A 19,492-nucleotide genomic window follows, 5' to 3' on the forward strand; every position below is an offset into this window, starting at 1 on the left:
GTTTCTCTTCTACTGTTATCCAAGAAAAGAACCTGAACACTGGCACAACTACGGAAGATGTGAAAAATTATGTATACTTCGTCCCTGAAAAGGTGCTGCTACATGCAAATAATATCCCTAAACAATATTTTAGGGATCTATATTTTTAAAATACTTTGCTAACATATTCATATAGAAAACAACGGGCAGAGTAGTATCGTGAGACTGTTTAAAATGTCGTGTGCTTGGGATAATTTCATGTATTTCGGAATAGAGTATCACAAGGTTTGCTTTTTTTGGGACAAATTTCTTCATCCAGGTTCCTTTGGATCTGTTTTCAACCCATTTACGTGCCTGGTTCAAATGAAAATTACAGCATTACCCGTTCTCATGAAAAATATTTCCATGATATAATTGATTTACAATCTTCTGCTAACATTTTCAATAGACCAAATTTGGCAGTTGACAACCGTCGTCTGTGTCCAAAACGACAGGATGGATAATGTGGTTTTGAGATGGAGAAAAACATTAAAAAAAATTGGGGTGAGAGAGGCTCGAACTCTCGACCTCAGGATCACTCGCGTATTTAGCTATGAGACCTACGCGCTAGCCAACTGCGCCACCACCCCATGTGTGTTCTTCCCTGGATGTAAGTTCTGATAGTTTTTCCGTAATCAAGGCCAAATCCTAATTGTTCTTGCTGGTTGTACCTAACCAGGAATTTGACATCCTCGCCCAGTGAAGTGTGCCACACTTTGCACTCACTTCAAATTTATTCTGTCACACCAGAGATGTAAATTCCTGAAACATTTTCTTCTTTGACACTCCTCTCCACTGCTCATATCACAGGGTCCCAAACAGCTATAGAAAATACTACCTTTCTTGACTAATCAATTATCCGTGCACATGTAGCATAAACAAGTAACCCGGAATTGACAGTTTTCAATTTTCATAAGCAGCCCAAACTTGCAAAGTCTGATCACCCCAAAAGTTGGATCATGGCAACCATCACCAGCATATAATCTCCCCTACGAAGTCCAAATTTTCCAATCAGCCAAAACCCATTCCTTCAGTGCCCTCTTAATTCTTACAGTTCTTCATAATCACTCAATGGACCTTGAGCATGGCAAGAAGCCCTCAGCTCATCCTGCACCATGCACAGTCCAGCAGGTCAAGGACAAGCTCATCGGCCTGCGGCCGGTCATGCTGCGGGCATCGGCTCTCTTGGCGACAACGGTGGCGGCTGCGGTGATGGGGCTGAACAGGCAGTCCTACACTGCAGTGGTTGCCATTGTGGGCACCAAGCCACTCACACAGACCTTCACTGCCCAATTCAAGGACACACCTGCATTTGTGTAGGCCTTCTTGCTTGCTTGTCATTCTCTGTTGAATTTATCGACGTGTCGCTGCCATGAAGGTATAACCGTTGGGTTCACCGGTTGCTTGTGCAGGTACTTTGTCATAGCCAATGCTATTGCCAGTCTGTATAACCTGGTGGTGCTGGCCATGAGGCGCCTTGTGCAGGGAAGGGTCCAGCGTTTGGTGCTCCATATGGGTGACATGGTAATTCTGTTTGTTTTTCAATTCATTGATTAAATGCACTTAAGATAATCTAAACTTGAACTCTCATCAGAAATTGTTAGAAGCATATTCACACTTTCGTCAGACTACCTTTGAACTATTCCTCTCGAAGAGTACTTGTTTACATACATCGATGATCAAAGACGTTTAAAAGAAGAGCAAAATTCTTCTTAAATGTAATTTCCCATGTCAAATCTCACTACAGTGTGCAGCCAAATATGATCAGACAACTGAAATTTGGAGCATTATGATGCTGCTACTATAAAACAAAGCACTCAATCTAGTCAAGAATCTGTGGCAACTATCCAGAACCAGTGGCTTGAGTGAAAACTTTGGTGCTACACTTGTATAGTGGAAAGGCAATGCCCAGCATATGAGGGTGATTTGAGCATATCTGGCAAATCTCAAACCAGTGTCAATTGACAGCAATAGCATAATTTTTTTAATTCTCCTTCTATTGCCACTGGCCCAGGTGATCATGCTTCTATTAGCCACTGGTGCTGCGACAGCGGCCTCGATGGCTGAGCTAGGCAAGAACGGCAACTTGCACGCGCATTGGAACCCAATGTGCGACAAATTTGGTTCTTTCTGCAATCGTGGAGGCCTGTCGCTCGTGTCCTCATTCATCGGCGTCACGCTCATGCTAGCCCTGAATTTGCTCTCTGCTGCAGCCAACACTCCCCGCGGAATCGTCGCAGGCCAATGAGTAGTCCTCATCTCAGACAGCTCATGCCCAACAATACACTGCTCATGATGTCATTACACTTGAGGAGGGCTGTGATCAATCTGGTGCATGTGGGAGCTGGATCACACACAGCCCTGAAAATATGCTGATTGGTGTGGAACTGTAACACCTTGCCTGGCCTAGAAATGTGCAGGCACATTACCCCAATTGGTTATGGGGCTTTTAATTAGATCAGCTCTTATATATACCAAGCTGTTGCGCCATTAAATACTACTACTATGTGGTTGTAAAACTAGTACTTGTAATTGTCCTAACATTTGGTTGTATTTGCACAGATGTGATGATACTTTTGCATTGTTTAAGATGTGTGTCTGGTGAGGCTTGGTCTTTCAAAATAGGTAGTACCTGTTGTACTGCCTGGGGCTCTTGTTTTATTACCTCAATAGTGAAGCAGTTTAGGGTTGCTTGACATGATCCATCCAGCACCAGACTTATGCACTTAATGAGGATTAATGAGGAAAATAAAAAACCGAGTTGGTCAGTTGATGTAGATTTGTCAGAGAAGGAGCACATATATGTGAGCCTATCAGGATGCTCCAGAAAAATTCAGTCAACATGGAACTAGGAGGCGACTGATGGCTTCTGGTTCAGCATACCAAATTACCAACCAGACAATAGATGAAAATCACAACCTAGATGTGCTCATATGTTGGACTGACTGTTTTGCCTAAAGATAATGTTGGACTTCCATGGATAAATTTTATAAAATGAAGCTTGTGTTTTGGTACATCTTGTCCCAAAAAAGAATATTAAATCAAAGTAGTTCATATTAGGTGGGAAACTCTACACATATTAACATAAAAAAAGTATCAGAGTGTGCTAAACCAATTTTTAAATCGTTATTAATGTCGAATCTTCAGTTTTGTTATTCTCTATCTTGGTACAGATTTTGTCCCCATTTAATATGGAATACTTTGCATCAAGATCGTAACTTTTCTAAATGACCAGTGCTTCGCTTGAACTTAAACAAAGCATAAAATTGGGAAGAAACTCTGTGTAAACATAAGAGCAGATAGGACTGGAATTATGCCAGTATCTAGAAGCTACCACCCTTGATCCAAGTACAGCTTGCCCTTTTATTTCTGGACTTTACTCGTCCTCATTATTAGTACTGGTGTACAAGACTTGTTGCTATACGCATACGGTACTAGTATTGATGATCATACGGTACTCTGAAAGGTGCAATGAAGTAACTGAAGGTGGTCACTGTCTCATGCAGCTGGCCACCCAGCATAAGAAGAACACTCACTGGAAAAAAAAACATGGCCTTTCAGCATACTGTTCATCAGTGACATGACAACACGCATTTAGATGCGTGTTTGAGAAAATAATACCGTTCATCAATTTGTATGTTTTCCATTGCAAATAAAATATTCTATACTGTGGTTGAAGTTGCATTTTTATCATTACAGGAAGTGAGAAGGGCAATTCAAAAGCGAACGGGTTGGTCAGGCAGTCCATATTCTTTCTCCTCTGCACAAACTCCTTAAAGTTGTGAATTAATTTGAAAAAACAATGGGTGTTCATCATGATATAACCTGTGGTGCAATAATATGACCATATGCAAGCTGCACCAGAAGAACAAATAGGTACAATCTGAGTATAATGAATAGTAACACTACTCAGAGGTGCAAAAATTGTTCTTGTTTTGCAGGCACAGTCATATTTCATATTGTAGCATGGTAAACGTCCATCATTACTTGCAAAAAATCACAATATTTTGAAGTGGCCGAAGATTACGGAGAATATAGCTTGCATGTGTAGCACGGAATCTAGGTTCGAGAGAATAGCGAGTGTTATCTACGCTTTTATGAAAGAATTTCAGAATGAACAGGCTCTGCATATGGACTGATATTTCAGAACTACTCCGTACTACACAAGCTCAATTGCTGCTAGTCTCCTATTATTCATGTAGAATGGTTAGTGGAATCAGTCCAACTAATTTGTTCTTGGAACTGTGAGTAGCTTGCTTTTGAGGCTATTGAGGATGCCTTACAAATCAACCATCACATTTTATTCAAGAAAATAAATAAACTAAGCATCTCTACTTATCTAGCATTCAGAATTTCAGACACAGAAAAACCATCACTCGGAAACAATTTGTTCTTGGTCTCTCAAACCTATACTTCTGACTAAACACACTTCAGCAGTCATTGTAGTGTTCTCCAAAAAATAATACATCATTACAGAGTTTTAATAATCATCCTATATAGATGGGCGAGCAAAAATCGTTCCGCGCTCTACTAATACTCACAATTAATAAAAATATTGTACCACTTAGACATGAGTACAAATTTCATATGCCATCATCATTCACACGCTGCAGATTGACTACTAGCTAGCAAGTTATCTGCTTATGTTGTCTGGATAAAATAAATAGACCTCCCTAGAAGTGGTTCATCCAAGAGGAGCTCACTGCAGCAGCCATCTCAGGAGGTAGCAGACTTGGCATCACCTCACCCCCCATGGAGCTCAGCTGGCTCAGGACTGCCTTGAGCACCTTCTTGTCACAGTTCATGGAGGCAGGGTCCAGGTAGCTGCCAAAGTCAGGCAGGCCATGGTCCATGTAGCTCATGCCATTGTTGCCTGTCACCATTGGGAGGTAGCATGGCTGTGCAGTACTGCTGTTGCTAGCACTGTTATTGTTGAAGCTGGAGAAGCAGGGCACTTGCTCAAGTGCGGCGGCGGCGGAAGTGGTGTTCATGGTGGCATGAAGCTGTGCTAGGGTGGTGTCCATGAGAGGTGGCAATGGTGGTGAGGTGTCTGTGGATGTGCCATGGCCAATGGTGGTGAGGTTCCTTGGCTTGGAGGTGGCTCCAACTGCTAGTTTCTTCTTGCAGATGACTCTACAGAGGACCCAATCCTCCTGCTGAGAACACATGGATGAAATCAAGAAGAGCATTGATTAGCCGATCTAGAATGAAATCTAGCTGATTACTATCACTGCACTTGCTCTTGATTGCATGAATCACTTGGCACAGTGATGTGGGGCCTCTTCTAAATAGTTCGTGCATCCCTTCATGTTGTTTTGATGAGTTTATTACATTTTACTTTTGGTTGATTGGTTTGGTCAAATCAAGATGAACAGTGATGGTGTTCAGGGAAAGAAGTCTTGAGACATCAATTAATGATGAAATTTCCACAAATTGACAGCTTACTGGGAATTTAAACAATTCACTTTGATAGCTTAGACTGTAGATATAACTTGTGTGTATCCTTGTAATTGCAAGAAAAACAGAAAAAAAGGGGGGAAATTCAATACTGCGACCTACTCCGTACTTGTGATGCTAATATTGATTCGAATTAAACTATTTAGACAAACGAAAATGGTAGTTGGTTCATGTAGTCATCATCCTTAACAATTCGCATGTCAAAATCAATAACCAACCTTATTCCTTCAATTTTTAAGTGACTAAAATTAGTCCCTATTAATAGGATGCCTACGTGCCACAATTAAATCATCAGTGAAGGAAAATGATCACACGCCCGAGAAAAATAATTGGCAGGTAGCAATTGAAAACCAAATGAAAACTGCCCCTGGAAATAAGCAGTAAATGAATGGATAGAAAATGACATGTCAAGAAGTCCATATCATGTGTACAGTGTGTCAAACTCGAAAATAACTGTTGAATACAATGCATACACACTGCAATAAAGTATGAATGGTTGTGATCTATGCATATTGCCACTTTTTTTTTGCCACAAGAGGGTAATTAAATAAATAATCAGAGAAGATATTTTAATAAATTGTTATTTCATGCAAGATTATTGAGAACTAATACTTTACCTTGGAGGTGAATTTGGATGCTTGCTCGTGTACGCCCTCCAACCTGTACTCGTGCATCACCCACTCCGTCTTCCTACCCTTGGGGGCCCTTCCTTGGTAGAACACCAGCGTTTTCCGCATCCCGACAAGAACGCCCCGCCGAGTCACCACCCTGTCTTTTCCCGTCGCCTTCCAATAGCCGGACACGGTTGCCCTGTTCGTGCGTTGTCCCGTCGCGTACTTTCGGTCCCTAAGGCTGAAGAAATACCACTCCTTGCCACCCACCGACGCGGCCACTAATCATCAGAAAAAAAATACAGACCACCGTTAACAAGATACAACCAAACACAAGAAAGAAAAAACCTAGGCTATATCACACATGTCTCTCACAAGGAAATAAGAACAGGATCCCGAAAACTACGAGCTAGCTATCTAAAGAGAAGATTTCCCCTTGCTCGACAGGGCCACCACCACCATCATGCTTAGCTAAACCGCGAATATTAAGGAAATTCCTTTCCACCCACTAAATATATATCCGGCCCATAATCACTGGCCTCCAGAAACAACAAAAATATGTTGTCTATGAAATGAGATCGATATCACGTAAGTCTCCACCCTACGTTATCACGTAAGTCTCACAAAGCAAACAAGGACAAGACCCTAAAAGCCATTGAGTTAGCTAAAGAGATTTTTCTCTTCATCGTGCGCCTTGGGTTCTTCCCCGACAGTGACATGGACACGTTTCGATATATAAAACCGCGCGTCTCGAAGGTCGACCAATTACCTATATACGGAGTATCTCTTTGACACCCCCCCCCCCCCCCCCCCCCCGGCTCCTCACATATTTTCAAAGACCTTTTGGGTCACAATCAACCCCTTTAATGGAAGCTGGCTTGTTACCACCCGGATGCATGCGTGATTATATTAGCCAGTGGCAAGATACTAGCGCGTGTACAACGACATGCATGGCTTGGCTTGGCTTGGCATCGATCCTAGCTAGACGCATCGGTCGACACGTGTATGGCCCATGCTGATCGTGTGCTGAGATCCCACGCTTACGATGTGATATCCCTGGTTTTGTTTGTTTCTTCCGATCGGTAGCGGCACGTCGCCGTCGGGCGCCGTCGCTTGCCACGTGGCAGGATTAGACTGGGACGTTTAGGGGAGCCCAGGGTGACGTCATAATCAGTCCAAAGTTAACATTTTTACCGATCAATTAATTATGTTCATTCTTTTCTGTTACTATGAAAGGTGACTTGACGTAGGTGGTGCAGCTGGTTCATAACGTCAGTCCGTTCTTCTTCAGGTTTCAGCTTATTTACTGTTTGCTTTACTTAATTATTCATTTATTTTCTTTACGTCTTTCTCACACGGGACTTGTTAATGACGATCTTATAATAATGAAAGGTGCAAATTAAAAATCAGTAAAGTTGTGTATATATATCTTTCTCATTGGAACACAAGTGGCAAAATATGGCTACGACTATAGGGGTACAACTAATAGCTAGCTAAGCTAGCTAGACCAAAAGGGTTTTCATTTCCTCTATCAAATCACAGTAGAACAATTAAAAGTGTTTCTAAAAAAAGAAAACATACACTGACTAATTTAGGATATGCAAAATATGTAATTTTCACACAATACACGAAATAAGATAGAGGAGTTATTAGAAACAAGATAGTTTTAAGATCGGATAGACTTTGGCTTACTCATATGTGTGATTGGACATGGAAAACCTAGGTTGGATTTGAGTTAAATAATTCACAGTTTCTTAGAAAAGTGAGATAGATCAGCAAAGCTAAATTAGTTAAGCTTTCATTTTTGGAACCCACTTGATATATTCTTCTACTTGAGAGTCCTGACAGTGACGCTGGTTTTGGACTGCCACACAAGACCCTTTAAAAATACCCATGCATGATCTAATATAGCGAATAATTATAGAACACAAGAGAAAAAAATGCCTATGTTCTCATTTATCTACTTGTTGCGTCCCTATTATGATTTTTTAAAATCTTCAAATTTAGACTGCATGTCAAGTATTAATCGATAGTTTTTCATAAACTCAAGAGACCATCAATTGGAAAAATTAACAGGAGATAACAAAATCCATCGTGTAGATTCCTATGTGCTGTGCGAGACCGGATGCATATGTGCAGAACAAGTTTGAAGGGTAAAATAAACCGATGAGAGAAGAAATTAACAAAAAGGAACTTGCGTGGAAGAAAGCCTAGTTTCTTTTAGAAGTCAATTAAGGGCATAATTGTCCGTGATCAAACAAAAAATGGGAGAAGAAAAAATGGTGCAGTTTAATTAGTGTGAATGCTTGGTAGCTAGGTGCACAACACATTCCGGGCTTTGACACGTTTCTTAACAACGAAGCAATTCAAGGCTCCATTGTATAATTGTAGGCACGAAAAACCAAAAAAGATGTATAGCTAAGGGGGGAAAGGTGAAGAAAATCAATAGAGTTTAGAAAAAGAAATTAAAGCTGGATAGATAGAAAGAAAAGACCAATTGAGACCGTGGCATGTGTGGAACACATTCTCCCATGATCTGATCATATATTTGAAATACCTATCTAGTCTAAATATCCATCCATGATCATATATTTCCTGGTTACGCCAAATTAATAATACTAGTCACTTGCACATCGATGCAAATTAAGCACAGAGAGAGATGGAGCGAGAGAGAGTGAGAGAGAATTAATGAAGTATAGGTAACGTACCGGGGAGGTCCCATGGCTCAACCTTGTTGAGATCGACGTCGACCATGGGCGGGCGGCGGCCGGAGAAGCCGAGCTTGCCGGTGACCTTGGGCGCGAGGTAGTCGCAGATGAGCTCGTCGTCCCTCGGGTGGAACCGGAACCCCGGCGGCAGCTCCCCCTCCACCATGCTCAAGAAGCTCATCGACATGATGATCTAGCTAGCTAGCTCTCAGCTCTCTTGCTGAGAGAGAGGGAAGAAATTAAGAAACGGACAGGCGAAGCAAGAGAGAGAAGCCGTCTGCTTGCTTGCTTGTGTCATGTGTTTGCAACTTGTGGAAGAAAGAGGAGGGGTGGGGTTTATAAGAGGTGGTTTAGGTAGTGGGTCTACCTCACTTCAAGCCTTTTCCTCTCTTCTCCTTTTTTATTCCTTCCTCTTTTATCTACATTTCCACCTTTTCTTTCCACAAATAAGAGGGGCAGCCTCCACGTAAGCACAAGAGACAACATGCCACAAGCTCCACACATGTCACCAGGATTAAACGTAAAAATGGAATCTTTTTTTTTCATGACGCAAAAACTGATGAGAATATTATTTTTCACTCGGAATAAGGAAAAATAGGGACGAAAAAAGAGAGAGAATAACACCTTGTCTACCAGCATTTGTGTAGCTGAAAAAGGCTGGATTAATTGCAATCCACCACCAAAAGCATAACCAAGGGGCTCTACTTGTCATGGCTAAGGTGTACTCCTACTCCTTTTGAGTAAAATGATAAATGCTATTTTGGAGGGAGACAAAAAATATATCTTGGTCGATCTTGCGGTTCTATGAAGTAGACTAGATAGAGGAAGTACAGATGCAAATAATAAATAAATCTAAATGTATTTACATTTTTAAACTACTCTAGGGGTATAAAATAAAGCTAGAACTTGAATGATAAGTACCAGGTATGACGCTACAAGTAGTTTAATTTTGCACTACTTGGGGAGCTAACTAATGCCTTATCGTGACGCATCTAATGCAAACTTATGATTAGATGCAATGTAACCATGGAAAGTACCTAACCCGAGGACCCTTTCAGTATGTTTGTTTTTTGGGTTAAATGTAAAAATGTAGTCTTGTTTGAATACGACACCAGTTATTATTGTATAAAAAGGTCAATTTTGTAGTACAATCCAAGGATCATTGAGTTACGAGTATGCCATATACCATGCACATCACATCTCTCCCAAGTCCCCACCAAATGACATCTCGTCAGATAAATTTACGGTGACTTAATCTTTGGCAAGACCATTCTTTCCCATTTCTTCCCACTACCAGGTCAATCAATTTGTACTCGCAAAAAGAAACGGTCAACCAATTTGTGTTTGCGTTTATTTTCAAAGCTATGGTGTTACATTTTATTCTTTTGATACCAGTACATATTTGTGGAAAATCAAGCAGGATAGCAAGAAATCAAATTAAAGTTGGGGAGACTGCACGTTCTCCCTACAGGCTACAGCTATATTTTATATTATGTCCATCGCAATGTCAAACGAAAACCTTCTGTGTTGAAGCTAGTTAAAATCAGCTTAGCTGTTTGGTCCACATCTTCGGCACACTGCCTGCATAGATTAAGTAATTAAAACTCCGGCTTCGACACTTGACCAGGGGGCCGGGGACGTGGTAGGCCAAGTTAAAAGAAGACTCTAAATTCGTTGAAATGAAATCACGCAAGGCAGGGGATGAAGAACCTTCGCGCCTCACCATCTTTGGGATCGCCGCGGCGACACGACAGAGGGCCGGTTCAGACAAACGGATTTTAAAGACCCTGCGATTACGCAATGTCACGTAAATCAGATTTAAATGCAGCTGGTATGCTGGTGATAGCAATGAACGTAGGCGGAGATATTAGAGAAGAGGAAGAATTGCCCATTGGGACACATTCGGTTACGCGCAGCCAGGGAGCATGCACGCGGCGCCGCACCAACATATATCTATCACACACACACAAACCTCATGACCGGCCTCCCTTCCCACACCCTCCTTTCCCTGCCAGAATTTTCCTCACATAGTGCCAAAGCAATCAGGTCCGTCCAGTGCCGGAAACGGACCGCGTAGATACACCGATCGCGACGTGGTCGACGCACCGGAAAATGTGTATTTCCCTTCCTAGCAGTAACAGATTCCTCTTATAAGATCTTGTTGTATGATGATCAGAGCATCTAAAGGCAACGGACCAATTAGTGAAGCCTGTGACATGGTTCCAGCAGAAAGCTCTTGGTTGCCTGCCTTGGGAGAAAAGTCAAGCACACAAATGGAGAAACGTTAATATCCCACGAATCCAAATCACGAGAAAGGAAAATGCCAACAATTAAGCTCCTGCTTGGCTTAGCAGCTGTCCTGGTAGTAATGGAGGCATCTATGCTCTGCTCTACCAAGCGAAAGAGACCCGGAGATGGGCAATGACAGCAACGGCAGTAACAGCAACGGCAGCAAAGCTCATCAACCACATACCTCTCTCTCCTCCGACGTGCACACGGCCGCACGGCCTAACATCGCACGCCTGCTGCTGCTGGGATGCACCCGGCTCTAACCCCAATCACTTTTTAAGCTTACCATAATAAACCGATCGATCAATCAGGTCGCGACAGGTGCGCGACGCCTTTCGCTGAGCAGTCCACGTTACCGTGATGTCCAAGATCTCACCGTGGCTCACTGGCCGGCTGGAATTAGAACAACACGGACAGCAGAACAAAGAGGGCGTGGTGAGCTCCCAGGTCAGATCGTCCAAGTGATGTGTCTGTCATTACCTTTCGGATGATGGCTGCATCGGTGAAAAGTGGAGGGAATTGACCTGTGGCCTTGCTGGGTACCTCCGGGTGTACAAATCTGGATAAGGATTTGGGGACGGAAGACTCGCGACGGCTCTCAGTGGCTTTGTCGATGCCGATGCTTTGCTCGGAAGTACATGCACCGTCGTTCTCACGTTCATGGGCGAACAAATTCTGCACACGGAAAGAAAAAGAATTAGAGGACAAAACAAGTGGGACTGTGCGAGGGCTACATAACTCTCTTTCCTTCAGATCACATACTGACCTGGTAAGGGGAAGCTTGAATATGCCACATGGAAGTAAAATCAGCCAATTATTGCAGTTGTAATGCAGCCAAACTAATCAACTGTAACTCGACTTCACGGCAGGCCAGCGCAAGGTTCAGTCGAGTTCCAATGTAAATTCTCATCCATAGAATGACACGACTGCTTGTTCCTATTGAGCTACCACGACACGACTGCTTAAGGTTCCACAAAGATGTTATCCATCTACCAGATTATTTTGAATCCTGCTCTTTGCATCACTTTCTCTGAACTATCACCCTATGATTGGTCCCAAATTACTATGATAAAAGGACTGGTCAACATGACATACAAAATAGTAAGCAAGATCTTTTTTTCCAAGGGGGGTAACAATTAACCAAGCCAAATCTTTTGGAGTTGTTAATCTTGCGGCAGAAGAGTTTTGAAACCTATACATTCCAGGGTGCAGTACAAAGAATTCAAGAACATAAAAAGGACATTAAAGAACACAGACAAAGAAAGAACAGTAAAGTCAATTCACTGAAAGGACTGAAAATGCACACATGCCAGACACACGCATACACGGACACGTATGGATAAGCAACGACAAACCTGAAACCACAAACATACTGACTGGATCATGTGGAAGCACGTGCTTAATAAACGCAAGTCAACCTCTTGCACTAGTCTTCATCGCCTCCATGTTGGTAGCATCACATCAAGGATCCAACAGGATTTGATACTTTATGACACGACACGTAACTTGGTCGACATATGATCAGTGTGGTTAGGCAACTTACAGCGCATAATGCTTATTTGTCTCTCACCAAAATGATTAGTCATTCGGCCTACGTATCTACAAAAACAAACACTAGTTTACAAATTGTATCAGGATACCGAGGAACAGTCCACTTCTTCCTTCTTTCCTTTGCTAACCATATATTTCAGGCAGATATGATACTATAAAAATCAATGCACTCTACAGTAGTACTGAAACAATGTGTATATATCTATTTGATAAAGGAGCCTCAGCAGTTTCTTCCCTGACAACTTGTCAGTCTTGCCCAAAGTAAATACATGCATATTGCAGGCAATATGAAGTTCAACAGCAACTTGTTTGATGATCATGTCACTTCAAAGAAACAAGCAAGCATGCACCGAAAGTGAAAGGCCATGGAATCGATCTAGAAGTTGACCTAGCATTTATTGGATAAAGGCACACTGCTCGAGGGCAAACTCTTGTACATTTCCATATCTACATTTGCAATATTTATATAAAGTGTGAACAGATAATATCAGCTTGTACAGAACACAAAATGTCCCAAACGGATTAGAATATCAGGCAAGCTACAAATACATATAGGTTACAACTTGCTAAGGAGCAGTTGGCATATATGCCTAGAACCACTGAAAAGAAAATATGTGGCTCTCATAGTTTTAAAGATAAGACCATAATCAGAATTTAGATTCGCATTCATTTCAAGATCAAGACAAACCTGCATGCTGCAGCAGGCCACATGTCAGTTGGTGGACAAAAAAACAGCTACATGTCCTCCAATAACTCACTACACAGAAGCTATAGCTTCTTCCCATGGCCATTGACTAGCCCATACGGATCATGATTGCCTCTGGATCTAGAGAAAGAACTAGTTTCACCACAGGAAAAGACCCTCTTACTTTTCAGCACCAACACACCATTCCATAAACCTAAGTATTCGGGCAGGAGAAGCGTTCCTGTGTCATGCTTTTAAAGAATCCCCCATTAACTTCCAAGCAACTACTGCCATATTCCTTGGAGACATAGTGGGATCAAACAGAGGAAACAACAATGCTTCAACTGCACCGCCTTGTTCTTGAAGAAACAGTAACCGATCAAGTAAAATATATGTTTCCACCAGTGGACCTAAAGCAGCCCGAAGGCACCAAAAGGGGCCTATGAACTCCTGCAAGAACAAGGAAAATGTGTGCACTAGTAATCAGTTGTTTGTGTTAAAAAATAATCCAGGGAGAGTGGGGTGTGCGGGGGGTACCACTGTCATATCACAGATACTGCTACGTTTTTTAAAATATGGTTGTTTAACTGCTACATTTTGTCAACATAGTTTAGAAAAGCATGCGACAGACGTTTTATTAATAGCTCCTGTACACATTTATATCATGTAAGAAGTATGGACATAAAATATTGGGTACCTCCAATGCTGGAAGTAGCACAGTAATTTAATCTCATTGTAAGTCACATTGTAACATCAGCAACATAGTACTAGTCTACACTGTATTCATCTTCTCACACCAGTTAGTTATGTTTGCCAAATTGCATAGCTAGCAGCCCACCCAACGAACACATCAGAAGCACATGCATTTTCACTTTACTTATTGTTGCGAAACTAATGGCACAAATACATGATGAATTTCATCAAAAGAATAGGCATGATGGGGCCACTGTTAGGGATTGCAGTGCATTGTAACATACTAGTAGTACTGTTGAAATGTTCTCAACGGACTTAATTAGCGACGCTTGCCCAGAACTTGTGTGCCTATTGCATCATATAAAAAGGGATATAGCTATCTTCATATTGATAATTAAAAACAGATTGTTGAAATAGGCACTGCATTTAAATTCTTGGAATTATCATAGAGAAAGAAGGCATGATAGATCGAAAGGGCATTCCAATTAAACGTACGGCGAAGCGTTGCACGGCCTTCCATATTTCGAGTAGATGAACATCTTCCACAAAACCACAGTCAAGACGAGCTAATCCAGAGACTGTGAAATCTTTGAAAAGAGTGAACTTGTCGCATTCATCAAGATAAATGCCAGTTGGTCCCACGTTAACTCTGGATATGGATGAATCGACGACTTCTGAAGTTGAGTAAGTATCACCTGCCAGCATTATTCATTGTCCGCTTATAAACTAAGACAAAAACAATTTTAGATAGCCAATCCAAAATGGTTGTGACTTTGAGTAAGAAAAGTTAATAACCTGTACAAAGTTGGTGGCTACAACATCCGACAGCGCCTTCAAGATCAGTTGGTTCTGTGGGCAATGAACTATCCATGGTCATATTTTGTTCCTTGGAATTAGAATAGGGTAAATCATCGTTTTTTCCCATAGCCATATGGGATTCCATAACTTTCCGAAGCCTTTGGCGGCGCAGAGCTTTTCCTTGCCTTCCAATTGATGGACTCAATCTTGACACTTCTGGGAAGTATTTCTCAAGTACCTACAGAAAAATACATAGTTAGACAAGTCCAAAGCCTTGAATGAAAACAACAACAGAAAGAAAAAAACACTGCTGGTCCATGAGATGCATGAGTCAATTAAACAGCAAAGTGAGCTAACACAAGAAACCAATAAGATTTAATATGCATAGCTTCACATCTTAGTTTGTGAGACTCACATATAGAGTCCATGGGGTTTACTTAGGGCTCTATCATAATTTACTGTGCCAGTTTTATACAGTATGATACACTTGCACTCAGTGGTGGAGCCAGCCGATCAGTGAAGCCTGGGCATACACCATGAGGGTTTAGGGTTAGGGTAGTAAACAGGAATCACGAATGCTGCACAATTATCCATAATCCTTTGATGACCACATAAGCATACCTTAATTACACGGTATCAACAACCATTTATGCTTGACAGCTTGTTATTATTTAAAGCACACAAGATTTTATTTTCAGCACATGTTAAGTGCATGGTTATTAAATAACAATGAACAACATGCGTAAAAATTATAAAATGAAGAGTAACAGACTAGGTGGGAAATCCAGCATTCGAATTAAGAGGATGAATTAACAAAGTATTTACCATTTGAAAAGCCGCTCGGAAAGCATGCACATCAAAATTTTCTAGGGCCATTTCCTTGGTAAGATTCCTCCACCTCTCTGCACTCTAAACAGGATTCACGAAAAAGCATTTAGAACAACAACTACAAAAGTGGCTACGTTTTGTTAATGCAAACAAAACAATGAAAGTTTCAGAAATGAATAGATTTCAGGAATCAGGATCGCTGGCTTCAGCATGTAATGCACAGCCCACAGGACCACATTGGTTCTCCAAACAGAATACAGATGAGAATAAAAACTTGCATATATGAAATTAGGTTGTCCCCTGGGGCAATAATGCTATAAACATATAATTGCATACCATATGAATGTGTAGTAAAGGTAAACAGGTTGCTTAAACAAGCTAGCAGGCATTTTTTTTGTTTCATGTCTGGTATAAGTCCTGACCACCTTAAATACGATCCCCAGAATGAAAAAGATGGTTCAAAAATATTGTGCAACACTGCAAGCAAGAATTGCCATTTTACCTGGCAAGCAAGGTCACGGATGCTTTTCCCAAGCACTAATTTAGATGATTTAGCAGCGTTGCTAATAGGAAAACCAGGACAGGTGTCTCTATCCTCATGACAATCCTCGGACAACAAGTTGTAACAGCAGCCGACGCTGACCAATGCCTGTACTTGTTCACAGGACACAAAAACCCTGCCCATAGGACACAGTACCATGTTGTAAAAGAATTCCCATGCAATGGGGGGGAGTCAGGTATTCCCATGATTGAGCACAAAAGACTAACCTTAGCATGTTAACTGAAAGATCACCACAGGCATGAAGACCAGCAAGGACTAATTGAGGAATGCTGTGGTTTGGGTTCTCAATTTGAGGGCTAATTCCAGTACAGTAAGTTTCTGTTACATGTTCACCATGAACATCCTGGCATGCGTCCAGCGTAACAGCTGCCAATGTGGCACTGGAAAGAACATGACAAGTGACAGTTCTAGGCACTCTAAACTGTTGCTTCTCCACACTACAAAAGCAACAAGAAACAATTTATGGCAACAGAAATCGACTCTCATTATATCAAGATAGTAAACGTAAAATTCAGTTTGACAAAAAAACCGCACCATTTAGCAGCATAGTGCTTCTTTATCCTCTCTGCACGAGTATTTGTAACAGATGCATGATGTGATGAAGCATCTATTGCGACAACAGGGAGTTGATACTCAAAAGATAAAGCTTGTGCAAGATAACCCTGATAACACGATAAAATGGATAAGAAACAAATAATTGGGAAAACAAATTATGTACAACTTGAAGTTTGCTGTCATTTCTGAAAACAAATAGTTACAGAAAACCAGAGCATGGCATCCAACAACAAATCTAGGACATGTACAGTCTCGACATGAAACAAGAGGTAGCATATGCTTAAGACTTACTAATTGCAACACCTAGAAAAGAACCTGGGAAGTTCTTAGCTAGATGTATCAAACATAAAATGCTTGCTCGGACTCTAATACGTAAATTTTAATACTCCCTCCATCCAACAAAAGATGTCTCAAGTTTGTCAAAATTTGGATGTATCTAGACATGACTTAGTGTATAGATTCATTCAAATTTAGTCAAAGTTGAGACATCCTTTGTTGGACGGAGGGAGTATGTAAGATGGCACAGTCATGGATGAACTATGAAACAAAGAAATAGGGTGATAAATATCCAAGTGGTCATCTAATAATTTTAATTATTTTGCTCAAATGAAGTCTGGCGAAAAATTTCAAGCTTCTTCAAAGTGCAGAACTGCCAATGACCTACCTGACCAGAACCTACATCAACCACTGTCTTGGCACCACAGCTCCTAGCAATTGCATCAACAATGGCACCTAAAGTTTCAATCTGCACCAATCAACTTCTCCAAACATGAGAATGCACGGAAAAAATAATCTGGATCAACTTTCAAAATAAACCAACAAATCTAGCTAACAATATGTTTTATAATTGCAAGCTAATTACCTACTTCATGCTTCTTCTTTGTGTTCATGCCTTGAGCAAGGACAGTACCAATTGATGCTACGCGTAAATTAGGTAGAAACTGCAAGTATTCAAGAAAAGATATGTCAGGATTGACAGATGACACAGCACATATATTAATTTTTACTGAATAGGTCACTCAACATGTAAACCATGCATCTGTAAACTAATGTAAATGAAACAAGCCCGTGCACTGAATACATCTGTTCAGCGAAAAGTAAGCCACAAGAGTGCAAGTGCAGCATTTGCAGAAATTTCATATTCTAACCCCAAGTGTGCTCAACACTTCGCTACCTCTATCACAGCTTCCCAACAAAATGCTAACATGAGTAATACTAAGACCTAATTAATCTGATAGATACAGGAAACGTACCGATTGTGGCGACTTCTGATCACGCGAAAGAGCAAGTGACCTCGCAGTGAGTATAAATTCCTGTAGTGAACTTGGCCAGTGGTCCTGTGGTAAACAACATGGACTTTGAATAAGCTAGCCGGGATTAAAGTTGGTACTGCAGGGTCCAAACAACTAAAGGGAAGCTTGCATGGAGCCCGAATGCATCATCACCATCATCATCTAGTGGTTTGGTCTCACCCTCTTCTTCCCAGGTTTGTCAGTAGAAGCAAAACAAAAACAGAAGGCGAGAAGCACTGAAACAAGGATTTGAGGGCGTGCCTGGACGCAACCGGATGGCAGTTTGAGCAGGCTCTCAACTGGCTCCCCGCGGAGGCACTCCATCCACTCGGCGTCCACCATCTCCCACAGCCTATCCTGCTCGAATCGAACCCAAAACCAAACACCTCGAAGGCGTCAGTCAGTAAGTTGCACGCGCGCGCATCCCCAGCAGAAAAACGGGAGGGGGTCGCCGTAATCTCAAGCTGGTAGGACCTAAACATACGCCACGAGGAACTACAGGGTGCTAGAATCTCGCTTCGAGGGGAGACAGGGAGAGGAGTGGGGACCTTGAAGAAGTTGACGACGTGCGCCTCGAGGAGCGGGCGGTGGCGGCCGAGGAAGGAGGCGATGGCGTCCATCCACTCGCGGGTCTGCGCCGCCGTCTCGCACGAGTAGAGGTGCGCGCCGCTCGCCGGAGACGCCGCCGCCATCGGGAGTACGGGGAGGAGGAGCGGACGAAACCAGTGTAGGATAGTTACAAACAAGAAAAAGAAAAAAGATCGTAAGAGCGATGGGCCGGACTCGCTCTCGCATTGCAATGGGCCGGGCCGGGCCGACTTGAGAGAAGTGTGATGAGTTTTCTCAAAAAATATATGAAGAAAAACAGAGATGAGTCATGTCATATCCTATGCATCTGCAAAATTTCGTGACATAAAATGAAATAAATAATAAATGAATTTGTATCACGTGATAATGGCATATCGCTTGTTTTCCTATGCAGGCAACTACTCCCTCCGCCTCCATAATTCTTGTCTAAAAAATTTGTCCAAAAATAGATGTATCTATTTCTAAAAAACGTTGATGCATGTAATATTTCGACGATAATTATGGAACTGAGTGAATAGTAATCTCCACGTCAAGATGTCACGGCGAAAACACACAAACCTAATTTTGAACAAGACGACATATTCGTGGTAAACTTTTTTGAGAAAAACCGGTAGTAACTCAGCTCAGCATGGTTGTACTCCAGTTTATTACCAAGAGCATACACGCGCTAAGATCGATCTCGAGCAGAACAACAGTATTTAAACGAAGCAAAAGAACATGGTGGCGCATCCACCGTCCTTGCGGCACCGACGCCACGAGGCCACGTCGGCGCGTCAGCCCAGTGGGCCCCACTCGGCTTGGGGCCCACTGACTCTTGCACGCGTGTCTCGACACCACCCGTCCGACGCGGGCCGGAT

At 42.0% G+C, this 19,492-nt stretch overlaps 3 protein-coding genes and 1 non-coding gene across 7 annotated transcripts; 1 reads left to right on the plus strand and 3 right to left on the minus strand.

Moving 5' to 3' along the window:
• Positions 1 to 518: 518 nt before the first annotated feature.
• TRNAM-CAU lies at positions 519 to 608 on the minus strand. The gene is given in 2 exon segments: positions 519 to 554; positions 571 to 608. It is a non-coding gene; the product is annotated as a tRNA-Met (tRNA).
• Positions 609 to 926: 318 nt separating this feature from the next.
• On the plus strand, positions 927 to 2,714 carry LOC100846464 (CASP-like protein 1B1). Its single transcript, XM_003579106.4, has 3 exons — positions 927 to 1,334; positions 1,431 to 1,542; positions 2,033 to 2,714. The coding sequence occupies exons 1-3, from the start codon at positions 1,090 to 1,092 to the stop codon at positions 2,264 to 2,266; spliced, it is 591 nt and encodes a 196-aa protein (XP_003579154.1). The 5' UTR covers positions 927 to 1,089; the 3' UTR covers positions 2,267 to 2,714.
• A 1,656-nt stretch (positions 2,715 to 4,370) lies between these two features.
• LOC100840667 (NAC domain-containing protein 21/22) lies at positions 4,371 to 9,124 on the minus strand. Of its 2 annotated transcripts, none has more exons than XM_003577498.4 (3): positions 8,795 to 9,124; positions 6,093 to 6,367; positions 4,371 to 5,171 (listed from the first exon to the last, which is right to left on the minus strand). In XM_003577498.4, exons 1-3 carry the CDS (start codon positions 8,979 to 8,981, stop codon positions 4,692 to 4,694), a joined length of 942 nt encoding a protein of 313 aa, XP_003577546.1. In that variant the 5' UTR covers positions 8,982 to 9,124; the 3' UTR covers positions 4,371 to 4,691. The 2 variants fall into 2 exon arrangements, with proteins under 2 accessions (XP_003577546.1, XP_010237041.1); XM_010238739.3 differs by having other exon boundaries at positions 4,371 to 5,174.
• A 999-nt stretch (positions 9,125 to 10,123) lies between these two features.
• On the minus strand, positions 10,124 to 18,770 carry LOC100846767 (protein RRNAD1). 3 transcript variants are annotated; one of them, XR_001407905.2, is made up of 15 exons: positions 18,596 to 18,770; positions 18,309 to 18,404; positions 18,009 to 18,092; positions 17,622 to 17,696; positions 17,420 to 17,500; positions 16,735 to 16,862; positions 16,407 to 16,637; positions 16,141 to 16,315; positions 15,636 to 15,719; positions 14,808 to 15,048; positions 14,508 to 14,707; positions 13,323 to 13,769; positions 11,850 to 12,682; positions 11,564 to 11,758; positions 10,124 to 11,476 (listed from the first exon to the last, which is right to left on the minus strand). XR_001407905.2 is itself a non-coding variant. In XM_010238742.3 (12 exons), exons 1-12 carry the CDS (start codon positions 18,737 to 18,739, stop codon positions 13,566 to 13,568), a joined length of 1,743 nt encoding a protein of 580 aa, XP_010237044.1. In that variant the 5' UTR covers positions 18,740 to 18,770; the 3' UTR covers positions 13,055 to 13,565. The 3 variants fall into 3 exon arrangements, 1 of the variants encoding a protein (XP_010237044.1); XR_001407904.2 differs by having other exon boundaries at positions 10,124 to 11,758; XM_010238742.3 differs by lacking the exons at positions 10,124 to 11,476; positions 11,564 to 11,758; positions 11,850 to 12,682 and having other exon boundaries at positions 13,055 to 13,769.
• Positions 18,771 to 19,492: the final 722 nt, after the last annotated feature.

This window comes from Brachypodium distachyon, chromosome 4 (assembly GCF_000005505.3).
Source record: "Brachypodium distachyon strain Bd21 chromosome 4, Brachypodium_distachyon_v3.0, whole genome shotgun sequence".
Lineage (NCBI taxonomy): Eukaryota > Viridiplantae > Streptophyta > Magnoliopsida > Poales > Poaceae > Brachypodium > Brachypodium distachyon.